The sequence below is a fragment of the Amblyomma maculatum genome, chromosome 11 (assembly GCF_055883805.1).
Source record: "Amblyomma maculatum isolate TAMU_Amacu chromosome 11, ASM5588380v1, whole genome shotgun sequence".
Classification (NCBI taxonomy): domain Eukaryota; kingdom Metazoa; phylum Arthropoda; class Arachnida; order Ixodida; family Ixodidae; genus Amblyomma; species Amblyomma maculatum.
Window position 1 is genome coordinate 162704095 of NC_139354.1, and position 14190 is coordinate 162718284.

Sequence of the window (14190 nt, forward strand, 5' to 3'; positions counted from 1 at the left end):
AGGATATAGTGGATGAGGGGAGGGGGTCCTGTAGGGCCGCGCTCGAGGCTAATCACTTGCAGGTGCGTGTGTCTGCATGCCGCCGCCACCCGCCTGTTTGCTTCTTGTATTGTGGACGCGGGCCCCTGCTACAAGGGTGTCGCGTGTGGGGAAAGCCGACCGGACCGTCAGCGCCGGATTTGTGGGACCGTTTTAGCCCGAAGGTCATTCATGGGGAAAGGCGCAGGTGGAACGTGGTGCCGGGTGCTCGCATGTATGGCACCCTTCGTACTGGCCGGTAACGAGCACACAAATGAACCTTGAGCCTTTTTTTTTCACACTCCGACTTTGAGCAGTGCGAAATGCAGTCTCGTTTACCTTGTCCGCAGATGCGACAAAGAGCGCCCGAAGAAGCAATGGTGATTTGACTCGGGCATTGTTCTCAGAGCGGGCAAGCCTGAAGCTCCCTTTAATCCGGCGCAGGGCCTTCAGCATGGTGGCTGGTTGATCTTTCCATTTCCCTGTCGTTTCTCGTAGTGGTAAACACGGGTGGCGCGGGCAATGCAGTGTGGAAAGGATTTAGCCAGCAGCGGCAGCGAGGATGGGGCGGTGGTGTGCGGGAGACAAGTGGGAAGAAAGCCTCCCGTCAGGAGAGGGTTCGACATCCTCACCGGAGAAAGTTTCGCCGTGCTCTTTGTTTGTTGTGATTTGTATTGCTAGTGGGGCCGTGGGTTGAGGCTAAGGCCAATCCATGCATGCTGTGCCCATCTAGCATATTTCCTTATTGGAGAGTTGATGTGTGAGGCTGGCCTCTGAAAATGACCGCCCCTATTTTTTTGTTTTGTGAAGGTGTAAAAAGAGAAGCGTTCCAAGAGAGTTCAGTCCAGTCTGAGCTGGGGCTCCATGCGTAAGCTCTAACCAGTTAGTTCGAAGAGTAAAGCAGCGTAGAGTGTTCTTTTTGTTAAATTCATTTCAACTTGTAGTTTTACTCTCTGCCATGCTGTAAATATATGCGCTACAATCATCCCCTTCAAGTATGCCTCCTTGTCTTCTCTACGCCGAACTACATGACAGGAAGGGTTTAAAAGAACCTTCCGAAAAGGAACGAACAACATAAATTCTACTAGTACCGTGCCTTCGAGCGAGGGAGAAGTGCTGCTTTGTGATAGTGAGGCGTTCGCACTATTCGTTTCTGGCCTCTACGCGGGGGCGCTTGCATCAATTCGAGTCGTCACGCTCTCCGAAGCGTGACTCAAGCGGCAGCGCGGCCCCGGGCGCTGGAAGATAAAACATCACGGCTGCTTCCCGCTATCGTCAGCCAAGCGCGAAGAAGTGGCTCAAAACGTTCCATGTATGCTTCGCCATGAAGAAAGAAAAGAGCTTAGCTCCTGTCAGCAAGCTCTGCGCTGCACACTTTTCTGTTAAGGCCATTTTTCGTCCATGAAGTCGTTGGGAGGCTTTTCACGATCATTTCATTTTAGATGAAAGCCTCATAGGCGCGATATCAAGGAATGCCAGCGCCGTCCAGAGACCAGAAAACACGATAAAAAAAAAAAGAACGGCGTGACATTAACGCGATGGTGATGCGGTCGCTTTCGTCCATTAAAGAGGTTTATGTGTGGGGTGTGAGAAACCCATCATGTTGGATTACTTCAAGTGAAGGATGTATAGATTGAAATTAAGGTTTCATTAAATAAAAGTTTCAAACATTCGTCCTGCAAAGGTGGTTCGAGTTACCGTGCTTCACGGGATTCAAAACTGAAAACGAGTCGTGTCCTGCACACGCGAAAACTCAGAAAAGCCTTAAAGTTGAAGTGCGAAACACTCTAAGCCAGCGTGTCGAAAGACGTAAAGGTTCACTGTCACTGATGAAGTTCACATCTCAGAGATCACTGCAGTCCTGGGCATGTCCGGATTTCCGGCTGTCTGATTTTGCAAGAAAAAGGGCCACATAATGGGCTTTTGCCGCGCGAGGCGGATTTATTGTTGTCCGATGGCGCAACGGATCACTGCCACATCGGCGCAACTATTTGTGACCCCTTTCTCAAGCTTTTCACTCTGAAAAGCGGAGCATTAGGCTCGGGGAAGCTTGTACCCACTTAAAACCGTTGGTATCCAGCGGCACCGGGTATCGAACCTAGTACCTCCCGAATACGAGGCGGAGGCTCTACCACAAGGCCACGCTTCGGTAAAAAGGGCCACATAATGGGCTTTTGCCGCGCGAGGCGGACTAATTGTTGTCCTATGGCGGAAAGGATCACTGCCGCATCGGCGCAACTATTTGGGCCGTGACCCCTTTTCCCAAGCATTTAACCCCAGAATAGCCGAGCACCAGGCCAGGGGAAAGCTTGTACCATTGAAAAACCGGTGGGTAACTGGCGGCACCAAGAGTCGAGTCCAGTACCTCCAGAATGCGAGGCGGATGCTCTACCACAAGGCCACCGCTTCAGTAAAGAGACTTATCTAGGGTAGATCTTAAGCAAAGTGAAACTATGCCACGCTTTACTATCTTTGAGTGGGAGCTATCATAAGCTAAAAGAGCCTTATCCATGCGACCTGCCCTTCACCCATGTGATTTGCCATGGTTCAACTGGTTCAATCCCGCCTTGTTTTTTCGTTGTTGTTTTTTTCTGATTTAGTGTGGTGGTTATCGCACATTCAGGCAGACCAGAGATTATAAAAGAGTGCCTGGGTCCTTTTCTGCTCATTAAAGTTGGAAGTGGCGCTTCTGTCCTTTTGTGTCTTTCTTCATGTGGTGTTTATTCAGTGGTATAAAAATCAAGATCATGTACCAACTAACCCGTCAAAACGTCCTGCTGTCCTGTGTGTGTCTTCATTGGGGTCCCCGCTATTTTCGCGCCGCCTGTTTTCCACAATGTTCAACCGATTCGCTGACCCGTAGTCATTAATCAGTTCTGTACTAACGCACATTAACTTCAGATGTGCCTTTGCATGTGTTTCCTCTCTGCGAGCCAATATGTTTTGAGTTTATGTTGAGGACAATTTTCTCTTTATGTGTCCCTGAAAACAGCAACATGAACCGGAACATGACTTTCTGGTACAACAAGGATGAACCCATGTTCGTCAACGTAGACGACGCTTTCTCACCGAACGTCGAAGTGAACAGGATTCCGGCTGGGTGAGCTTCCACAACTGCTATGCTTACTCGCGAGGTTCCTAAAAACAATACCATCCAATTCATTGGTCAGGAGCATTTAATCTATGCTAGATATTATTGATCGCTAAGTGAAATAATTCGTAGAATATTATCAAGCGAATAAATAAAAACACTGCATCTTCAGAGGCATAAAATCGTTCTCGCGTAGAATGGCCGATTGTTCACTAGACCTGTAATCATCATTTATTTAGCCTGTTATTCACATCATTTATTTATTTGTAAATAATTTTATTATCACCACTGCTACGCCTAGGTTATTCAGTTTGCCTTACAAGCTTCGCTTGCGCATACCCTGACGAGTTAATTTCAAGCACTGCTTTGGACATTTTGCGCATTTTCGTTCCTTCAAAGCTTACACACGGCACCTGCCTGCTTCTCTATACGCAGTGGGGAATGTCCTCCCGCCATCAAGATCACTCACAAACTGTTTGAGTCGGTGGAAAAAGTCAACTACGAATTCCTGAGGCTGAGCTTACCAGTGTGCTGCCAAGAAAACCTAATCGAGTAAGTTACAAGAAATTCCGACGCTTCAAGAGTTTGCTTATGTATCGGAACCCAAAGTGCCCAGTATTTATTCTGACGTTTCGTTGTAAGTGCGAAGCTGATGAATGCACGCAGTGAAGAATTCTCAACGAGCTTAATAGAGCGCGGTGCCATCTATTTGCTTTCAAATTGCCGCCACCTGGTCGGTCCATTTTTGAAGCCGCCTCTAGGGAGATTCTCAGCCAATCAAATGTTAGCGATGCGAGAAAAAGCCACTTCTTGCTGCCTTCAAACAAAGCGAACGAAATTAAAAAGGGGATTCAAAATGAGGAATCGTCCTCTTTTCGTTTGCCATTCAACATGCGAACTCAAATGTAGCCAACTCTTGCGAAGCACGACAATCGCGCCTACTGTGATGTCATGGGATAGTTTCGTTGTTCCCGCAAAATTTCATGCGTCCCACAAAAGTTATGGCATTTAGTTGTGCGTGTGAGTGCTTGAGCAGTGTGTCTTTTTTCCCGCTTTTCCTCTACGCACCCAAAACGTTTGTTCACGTGAACCTTTTGCTAAGCGCATTAGTAGAGCCCCGTTTGTTCATACTGCATGCATTCGCAGGCTGGTCAAGAGGCGCTTGTGATTGGGCTGATTGGTTTTACGCTCACTTGATAAGCCAGTCCACGCGAGCTCAAGTGCCGCCAGTTCCAGATGATCAATGTAACTTGCCTGCATGCTGTCCTTGAGACATGTTTTCAAATTGACAGCTGTTGAGTGAGAGACAAGTGCATATCTGTTGTGAGGAAACGCAACAGAGAACGCCTTCGTCTCTGTTGCGCTACGTCTTCCTTACTATTGAGCACCAACAATGCGCCGATGCAGGAAGTCACCAGAAGGATACCTGCCATGTTTGCTGCATCTTGTTGGCAGTTTCCTTGGGGCCCGCAGAGGCAGCGTCGCGAAGCATTCCTCACTTTTTTTCTTGAGCCAAGGCTCTAGCACGGTAGAAACGCCGTATAGGCGCAATTTTATCTTGAAATATTTTCAGTTAGACGATTTTCTGTTTCGTCACAGCGATCAGGAGAAGGAACACCGCTGGGAAGAAGTTCGGCGCCGTCAGCGGAGGGCGCAGGCCGAGAAGTCCAGCGTCCGCCATCCAGGTAACCTCGGGATGTCCTCCGCTATTCTCCCCGGGATATTGCAAGAGGAAAGGGAAACAACGGCGAGGCATTGCTGTCAGTCGAAGAAAGATAGGCATCGGTTTTTGCGTTGTCTTTACCCGTGGAGATATTTTCAAAAGCCGTTATTTTAATACCGTCAACTAATAATGTTTAATTATTAGGCTATGCGAATAATCAAGTTTAATCGTAATCGACATAAGCTATGCAACGACATATATTAAATGAGGCTTGCGCGTGAATCTCAATACTTATTCAAAAATAAATATTGAACAGGAATTATTAACCAAGAATAATGTCCAGCGCAATTATACTCTACATAACCTATCCAATGATATACGAATTGATATTTTAAAGTGGGGCTCAATTTTCAATCACAATTAAAAGAAAGACAGAGACGGTAAGAAATTAAGATCTGCAGTCAGTCCAGTGCAGTTATGCAGGACATAGCTATCGAACGATACATGACCTGACTCACGTCATATGAATATGAAGACTGAAAGAACGTTGCAGCGCGATTGTAAAGGCTTTCGGATCTAGACGGGTGAGGCATATTCGAGTTCAGGTCTGATCAGTGATGTATATGCTTGCAACTTGAAGTGTTTTGGCATATTGCATCGCATAACTGCCTGGGCATAATTAAACATAAGGAGCATGCACTGGCACAAAAGAAAGTATAAGGGGACATTTTCCCGTGTTAATTAATGTGATATGTCACGGTGTACTCATGAAGATAAACGATAAGAAAATAAAATAAAAACAATCAGGTGCCACAGCTGAGATCTGAACCCACGTCCTCTTCATGTCTGTCAAAACGAAGTCCCTCATTTTCTCTTCACTTGCTGATCGGCAAAATTAGGCTACGCAACGATATAACAATTGTGTTTCGATGACTTCATTCGAAGGTTTCACATTGAGGCTACGGTTAAGGGCATTGTTATGGAGCGCATATGGTGTTCGAATTTCGCATTAGTCAACGCTCTAATATGAAATGAACCTCTTAAATGGGTGCCACTGGAAGAAACCCCGCTTGGTGTAGAAGCGTGTTGAAGAGGCCGATTCATTAAGCGCTTTCAATACCAAGACCATGAAGACCTCTCTTTACTTCTTATGTCGAATAAGCGGTCTTTGCAATGTGGTTCACTGTGCCTCCATTTCTCCCCGCAGCCAATCTGGAACATCACATGCTTCGTAGTGGCTTCAGCATGTCCGACGTCAAGGGTGCGTAATTTCTGGTGCACTCTGATATGTTCGTTTGAGGGAGGGGGGGGGGGGGCATTTTTTGGTTTCTTTGATTTACGTGGGAACACGATGGCTCACGCACGACCTTGACAATAACCCTTTACTTATTTATTCCCTAACAAAGCTACTGAATCGATTTAGACCACGTAATCCAGAAATACCTTTGAAGGCAAGAGATTGACGAAAACACGTCTGTTCGGGATGACTTCAACAAGGCCGAAATGTCATTTCATTAATTTTTCGTGGTATATTTTCTTAATGCAGAAATATAGCAACAGTGATACTAAATTAGCTATCCACTGCTTGCCCAGTAAAACAGCAAACCTTTAGTGCTCGCCATACGAACATGTTCCAGAGAAAATACCGGCACGCGTGTTTTCTACAGTCATAAGAGCCATGCTGACTATTTGTAACCAGTCAGGCTACTATCAGCGTAATCATCCGCGTTCACCAATTCCGAAAATGTGACGCTGGCTACAATGCGCGCCTTCGGATCATGCGATTCAGCACGTTGGGCAATCCGTAATTGGGACTTGTATACGACACGACTCGTTATGGTGCAGCTACGACAGTGGAATATCCCTTGCTTTTGTCCTTTTTTGCACTCTTTTAAACACCTCTTCTCTGGGGCGTGTGTCTTTTTCGTATTTTATTCGTGTGTACACGGTCCCTGAATTGTACAAAGGGTCACTTACGGGAATGCGCTTCCGGATACTTTTATCGCTAGAAACTCATCCCGTGCCTATTTCTGGGTATTATCGGCACGAAATTTGTGATTTACAATAATAAACCAAACGTGAGAGCTCTACCAATTTAGAGCGCAGCTCTTCTCTTTGCGTACTTACGGAGCAGGCGACACCTTCCAAGAGCTACGTTGTTCTCGTACAGCCCTTTACATGTGATGTTGTGCGCCTTTAATTTCCGCACGCCTGCAACAGTTCCCTTTGCCTGTGTTATGAGCAGACCTGCAGCGCGGCTACTCGGACGAAGGTGGTGAGACCGAGGACCCGATGCCCGACCACCGGCCCCCGACACCTCAGCAGAGGCGGCGCTCCATGCTCACCCCCCGCGGAACCACCGGCACCCTGACCAAGACGCAGTCGTTCGATGCTGCCACCAAGCTGCAGGTGGGATTCCACGTTGCGCCATATACTGGCACTGCCATCACGCGCCAATAAGGAGACCCTAGCTTGCCGAGGAAAATGTAGTTGACGTTTTTTAGTTGACTTTCTTTATTTCAAGACAAACAGGGGAAACACTTAATATCACAAACGAAACCACACTCGTTGATAGCCAGTACTGAAAGTGTTGCACAAAGCGGACTCGGCTGACCACGAATGTACTCCACCAGCATCGCGTATAAAATGACTTATCGAAGGCTGCCAGTGTTTTTTACCACTGCCGTCAGTATTCTAGAATTATTCAAAGAACCGAGAGGCGTGCAATGACGCGTGTTCCCATTCTTGTGTCACTTATGCTGGGAATCATTTTCCAGTTCAAAGTGGTTAGTGCATCAAGAGACGAACGCGATGTTTAACTTCCAGCTTTGCTGCAATTCGGTCCATCCCATTTCCGACGATTAAAGAACCTCCGCGATATCTGCTCATTTTCAGGCATCTGGGGTATCAGTTGAGCAAAGCATCTTTCGTACTCTCGATTTTTCACATGTACATAAAAAATAAAGCCACGGCCTCGCATTCGAATGGACGTCTTTTTGTGACTCACAGCTCTGTTGAAATTTCATCGCAGTCACTGTGGCAATCTTTAGCTTCAGCGACTCGTTTACTTTCTTTTGGTTGCAACTGTTGGCCGTTTGTACGATGCGGTCACTACGCCACCCCCAGAGAAAACGCAGCTTTTCTGCGCTCTCGCCTCCGTACCGGATGTTGCTTTTTCTCGGGCTGGTTGGTATAATTGTGGTGTTCGGCCCATTCTGGTGAAAACCCTTCCACGCAACGAAGCTGCTTTGCTCTGTCAACTCTGTAGAAGGGAACTGAGCTTCCAAGACTAGGAGCCGTTGTTCCAGCTTGAAAAATCGGGACGACTGTTTTCATGACGTCAGAAGCAGATGTTTCTTGCCCTTGATCGGCACCTCGTTTTCCCCAAGTGGCCTACGTGGAGTTTTTCCACAATATCTGACGGGATGATTATTCTGTCGCCTTTGAAGATAGTTAAGAACAGTTGACGAGCAAAGTTTCACTCGCCACCTCAGCATAGCCTTTCAGGTCAGGTGATGCACGGTTGGCCATGATATAGCACAGAAGGTGGTTACTGTCGTTGCGGGTTGCCTTCAACGATGACAACTGCTCGCGGTTTAATCTGTGCGTCAAAGCTGACCTGAGTTTTGTGTATGCATGACCTATGCAAGGCTGCTTTCATGCAGGCTTTTACTATCCCGCGCTTAATGATCTTCGAGTGAGCCGCATGGAAGGCTCTTCCGGGAGCGCAGAGTGTACATCCAACACACATGATCGTCCGATAGCACAAGTTCCTAGGCTCACCAATGCAGGCTACCCGACTAAGATCCTTTCAAGCGTAGACATACTATCAGAAAGCAGGACTCAGAAGGTTTCACGCGAAACAAATTATAAGAACATTGCGTGCATACCATATGTGCATAAAGTTTAGCACAACCTGAAAAAGATTGTCAGCAAAGCCGGCGTGAAGCTTCTTTTTTTCCTCCAGGAATACGTTAGGAGGGTTGTGCAAGAAAGTCAACCAAGAAAGTAGAAAGAAGGCTTGTGAAAAGAAACACCGAAAGAAATTTGTCAACTGTTGCTGTGGTGTTTTTTACAATATTCCACTCTCATGCGGCCGATTTTACATCGGGGAAACTGGACGGTGCGTTAATGATAAACTGCGCGAACACGCCAAAGACTAGAAAACCAGTCTTGCCGAAATAACATAGTCACCCATTCCATCGCTTGCAAGGACTGTGAGTCGTTTTTGAACCAAACCACAATTATAGCCAAATATAAAGATTCGACCTAACGCCTCATATCTGAGGCTTTTCACTTTCACGAACTTGGTGACACGTGTGTCAGCCAACCGTCCGTTTCTCTATTCCCACAAGAGCTCACGTATCTCAATCGCGGACGGTTTTGATCATTGCTTTGTGATAACAGGACCATGAGTGTGTCGCAAATTGATTTTTCTTATGAGCTTTGGCTGTCTTAAATATTGCTCCTTGTGTCGCAATAAACCATTTGGTTGTTAGTCAGCTCATGTGTCGGTCTCGCCTTCCTACACGTCCCGTCGGCTTGAGCTGTTCCTTTCTTCCACTCAACATGAACCAACCAGCCTGACAAAGCTCTCTTCTTGACTGGAAGATTGGTGGCTTAAAATCAGAAAAGGAACATAATGTTAATAATGTAGAAATAAAAATTCAATAAATAGAATGATGGGATAGATAATCAAAACAATAATTAAGATATAGGGAGCAAAATGAGCATGATAGCTACTGCCACCACCCCGTTCCAAAAGGGGCGCTCCTATATTCCATCCATCCACATCAACCCTTCATGTGGATACTGCTCCATCGGTGTTGCTCCCTCGAAGTGTGACCGCAGCCTGCCGTTGCTGCTTCTATATTTTCACCCGTGGCAGCATATCTGTGCTTCTGTCCTTTTGTGTCTTTCTTCCTGTGGTGTTTCGTCAGCGCTATAATCAAGAGCATATAGAAGAGACGCTGTGAATCTGCACGCAATATTTTAATGTTGTTTGGCAGATTCACTAATGCGATCGGTAAACCCTTGTCACAAGGATGCGCCCTTTATGATACGCAGGTTCCTGACGGCAGCCGTCCGGACCCGACGCGGCTTCGGGCAGCTTCGAGCGAGGAGGCGCTCCACCGGCTGGGCCAGAAGCCCAAGGCCGGTCAGCGAACCAAGGCGGTCACACCCGAACCCGAAAGTGAGCTCTTTTAGAGCGTAAGCTGAACAATTCGGAAATCGGCGGCCTATCCTGCTTTGACCCTGAAGCCCCGTAGACGTCAACTCGCAGTCTGAGTGGTCGGCTAGGCCAACTGTGTTTTATGTTATGTGCCTGTTAGTGTTAAGTGCAAGTAAACAAGACTGTTACTAGTTAGTGAAAATGTAGTTAAGTAACAGTTCGATATTTATTAATTAATTTTCCATACCCTCAAGCGCCGAAGCATTATAAAGGCAAGCCAGTAAACATGCAACAAACAAAACATATGTAGTATACATACTTAACCTTTGAGAAAATACAAATATTCAAAGAGAGATAAGTATATTACGCATAAAAATCGCAAAAGTAACACGTAAAACTGAAAACACTGCACCAAATGAAATATCTGAGCCAAGCAGAGCATGACATTAAATGAGTCTCATCGGACACTTAGCATAATCTGCAAGCCACGGCTACGGGAGCCGGGTTCGAATGTTTTGATGCAGAGAATGGATCCAGTCTTGTGCTGATGATCGATATGAACTGGTGATAATAAAGTGCATGCATACGCTGTGCTAGAGAAGGAAAGGTTAGATTTTACTGTTGTTATACTCGCGGTCCGGTTATACTTAGAAAAGATAAAACGAGTTGTTCTGTACAGGCTCTATCACCGAGCAAAGGGGGGTGTCCCAAATGGGGGCGGCATAATCCGATTTCCGAAGAATATAAAGTATGCGTTTTAAAGAGACCGGGTCAATGCTGAATTTTCGGTGCAAATAACCTAACTTCCGGTTAGCGCTAGTAATAACTAGTTCGATGTGCGGTTTCCAACTTAGTGATCAGGATATAAGCACGCCCAAATACTGGCAGGATGTTACGGATTGAATCGGAATACCGTCCAGAAAGTAATCCGTGATTCACTTCTTCAAATTGTTTGAAGAAATCGAGAATTATGCAACCGGCCTGTGAAATTTTCTCGAGGATAGCATACCGAGCATTTGCAAAAGGAGTTATTTCACAGGAAAACGTGCGTCACAAACCATTCTGAGTAGGAGTGAAGAAAGAATTTGATTCCAAAAAAAGTTCAAACATATTTGAATGAAATATATGTTTCATTAGTTTCCAACGAATACTTTCATACGAAATGGGTCGGTAATTCAGAGGGGAATGTTTGTTGCCTGATTTACGTAATGGAACCACCTTCCCTATATTCCAGTTCGAGGGCAGCGTCTTGTCCCCTAGTGACTGCTGTAAAAATTTTTGCGAAGAAAACTGCAGAATATATATTCGTTTGCTTCAAGATATATCAATATCTTCAACACGCATAATGATGAAATTTTCAATGAATCGATTATTTTCTAAATACATTTACGATCAAGTGAAGTGGGGAAAATAAAGCAAAATGTTGAGCGTAGCACAGTGCATTTTGTGTACGTGTTAGATGAGGAAATGATGAGCATAATTAAGCATGTGAAATATAATTAGTGTACTGTCTGATATATTGTTGAATAGCTGCTAATCAGCATCATCATCATCAGCGTGATTATACCCAGTGCAGAGCGAAGACCTCTCCCATGTTACTCCAATTAACCCGGTCCTGCGCTAGCTGCATCCACTTGACCCCTGCGAACTTCTTAACCTCATCTGCCCACCCCTCTCTGCACGTTTCCTATCTCTTAATGTTACCTCCTACCCTTTTTCGTTTCATCGCCCTCCGCATTGTCATCAAATTAAGTAGAACCCTCTTTGTTAGCCTGCACGTTTCAGCCCCATAGGTGAGTGCAGGTAAGATGCAACTATTGCATACTCTCCTCTTGAGCGATACCGGTAAGCTGCTATTCATAACTTACGAGTGCTTGCCAAATGCGCTCCGTCCCAATCTCTTTCTTAATATTATTTCCCTTTCATGGTCAGGATCTGTGGTTACTACCTGTCCTAAGTAGACATATTACCCTACTGCTTCCAGTGCTTCGGTACCTAACGTAAACTGCTGTTCCTTCCCGAGGCTTTTGAACATTACCTTAGTCTTTTGCATATTAATTCTCAAGCCTACCTTTCTACTTTTTCTGTCCAGCTCATCAATCACTCTTTGTAGTTCATCCCCACAGTTAGCTAGGCAATGTCATCAGCAAATCGCAGATTACTGAGGTATTCTCCATCTACCCTTATTCCTAACTGAATACATCTAAGCAAGCTGTGAACAGTACTGGAGAAATCATGTCTCCTTGCCTAACTCCTTTCTTTATCGGAATTTTGTTATTTCTTTATGCACAACTATGGTTGCTGCGAAACCACCATATATATCTTCTAGCACTTTCACGTATGGCTTGTCTACACCCTGATTTCGCCTGCATGACCGCCGAGGTTTCTGCTGAGTCAAATGCTTTTTCGTAATCCAAGAATGCTATGTATAAGGGCTGGTTATATTCCGAACATTTTTCTATCACCTAGTTGATGGTATCGATATGTTCGATAGTAGAGTACTCTTTCCGATCTTTTGCTTGGTTGCAGTTTAAGGTTTATCCTGACGCTATTAGCGAGTACCTTGGTGAATACCTTATACGTAACAGACAGTAAGCTGATTGGTATGTAATCTTTCAAATCCTTAGCGTCCCCTTTCTTATGGTTCCGGTATCGTAGATGGCACCAGGCACCCTCTCTAGCCGCTTTCCCCCTTTCATAGTTTCTAATATTTACTTCGTCTTTCGTCACTGATGGAACGTCTGACTGTTTTTCCCTACCGGATATCTCATTACGGTCCTGACTACTTTGGCTACTGTAGAGATGTGTATAGAACTCCTCGGCTACTTTGACTATCTTGTCTATATTCGTGATGACGTTGCCCGCCTTGTCCCTTATCGCATACATTTGATTTTTGCCCATGCCCAATTTCTTCTTCACCGCTTTAAGGCTTCCCCCGTTCTTTACAGCATGCTCAATTTTCTCCATGTTATACTTCCTTGTATCGGCCACTTTGCGCTTATTGATTAATAGTAATTAGTTTTTGCATACTACACGATGGTGTCGCTTAGGGTAACAAACTGGATTCCAAAGGAAGGAAAGCGTGGCAGGGGGCGGCAGAAAGTTAGGTGGGCGGATCAAGTTAAGATGTTCGCAGGGGTCAAGTGGATGCAGCTAGCACAAGACCGGGTATATTGGGGGAGTATGGACAGGCCCTGCAGTGGGTATAGTCCGGCTGATGATGATGACATACTACAGTGAATCGTGTAGTCTAATATATACAGTGTAGTATGCCTTTGAATACCTACTGGTAAGACTAAGTAAATTCTAACAGCATAGTTAATTAGTGACAATAAATAGTGCATATTTGGCATCCAAATGTGATACAGCATGTCGTTGGGTGGCTACTGACTGGCACAAAGTAGTTACGCCATTGATCAGTCATTGCCAAACTCAGCAAAGCAGAGCTTACGCTCGATTCTTTATTCGTACAATGTCCACCAGGGTAGTTAAAATATCATAAAACAAATTGGCACTTTGTAATGCATTCCAGTCGGTTATGGTAGGCGGAAAATAACTATTGTTTATACAAATCAGTGCGTTACGGCTGAACCTTTAATTTGAGCAGAAACATAATGCGGCTGCAAGTAACTTGAAATAATGATTCTTGTTTTATTGTGGAAGTCTGATATTTTGGGAGAATTCATATAAAGGTGCCAGCATTGGTACCGCTGATAATCGATCAAACTTCCACGTAACAAATCCAGTAGCAACGCACAAATGCGTCAACACGCTCTTTAAATTGCGTCGCACTCTCCCCGTTTTACAAACTATATTATGCATATGTGGAGCCCATGTTCCAGATATTTTATTATTTGATTATTAAAGGTTGTTGCGTTTGTACTCAAAGTATTGCAAAGTTCCAGAACCTTTTTTCTTACTGTTCGTTTTAGTCATACTTGATAAAAGGGAAGATTAACAGCGCTTGGTTCATCTTGGTCCTCAATTAGGAGATGGCCAAAGTGATTTCACACCAATTTAGCTTTAGTGACACCCGTTTATTCGGCCGAGTGGTCCACTGCTGTATGGCGATTTTGATCTAGAATAAAACTTGATGCAGTTCATTTAAAAAATATTCAGGCGAGGACTCATTCTCGTCGGTCTGCTCTGAGTATTTCAAAAATGAAACTTGAAGGCTGAAATTTGGGGAACAGAAAGGTGGTGCGCCAACTTTCGGCAACGTATAGAGATTCCTTCAGCTAGATT

At 45.1% G+C, this 14190-nt stretch overlaps 1 protein-coding gene across 1 annotated transcript in view; it reads left to right on the plus strand.

Annotated features, from left to right (window-relative positions):
• The window catches only part of RyR (Ryanodine receptor), a 1181579-nt gene that overhangs the window by 345302 nt on the left and 822087 nt on the right, over positions 1-14190 (plus strand). Inside the window, exons 34-39 of the mRNA XM_084584752.1 lie at positions 3011-3118; positions 3545-3661; positions 4709-4794; positions 5980-6033; positions 7018-7181; positions 9840-9966. Coding sequence (XP_084440878.1) covers positions 3011-3118; positions 3545-3661; positions 4709-4794; positions 5980-6033; positions 7018-7181; positions 9840-9966 — 656 coding nt within the window. The remainder of the gene's footprint in view (positions 1-3010; positions 3119-3544; positions 3662-4708; positions 4795-5979; positions 6034-7017; positions 7182-9839; positions 9967-14190) is intronic.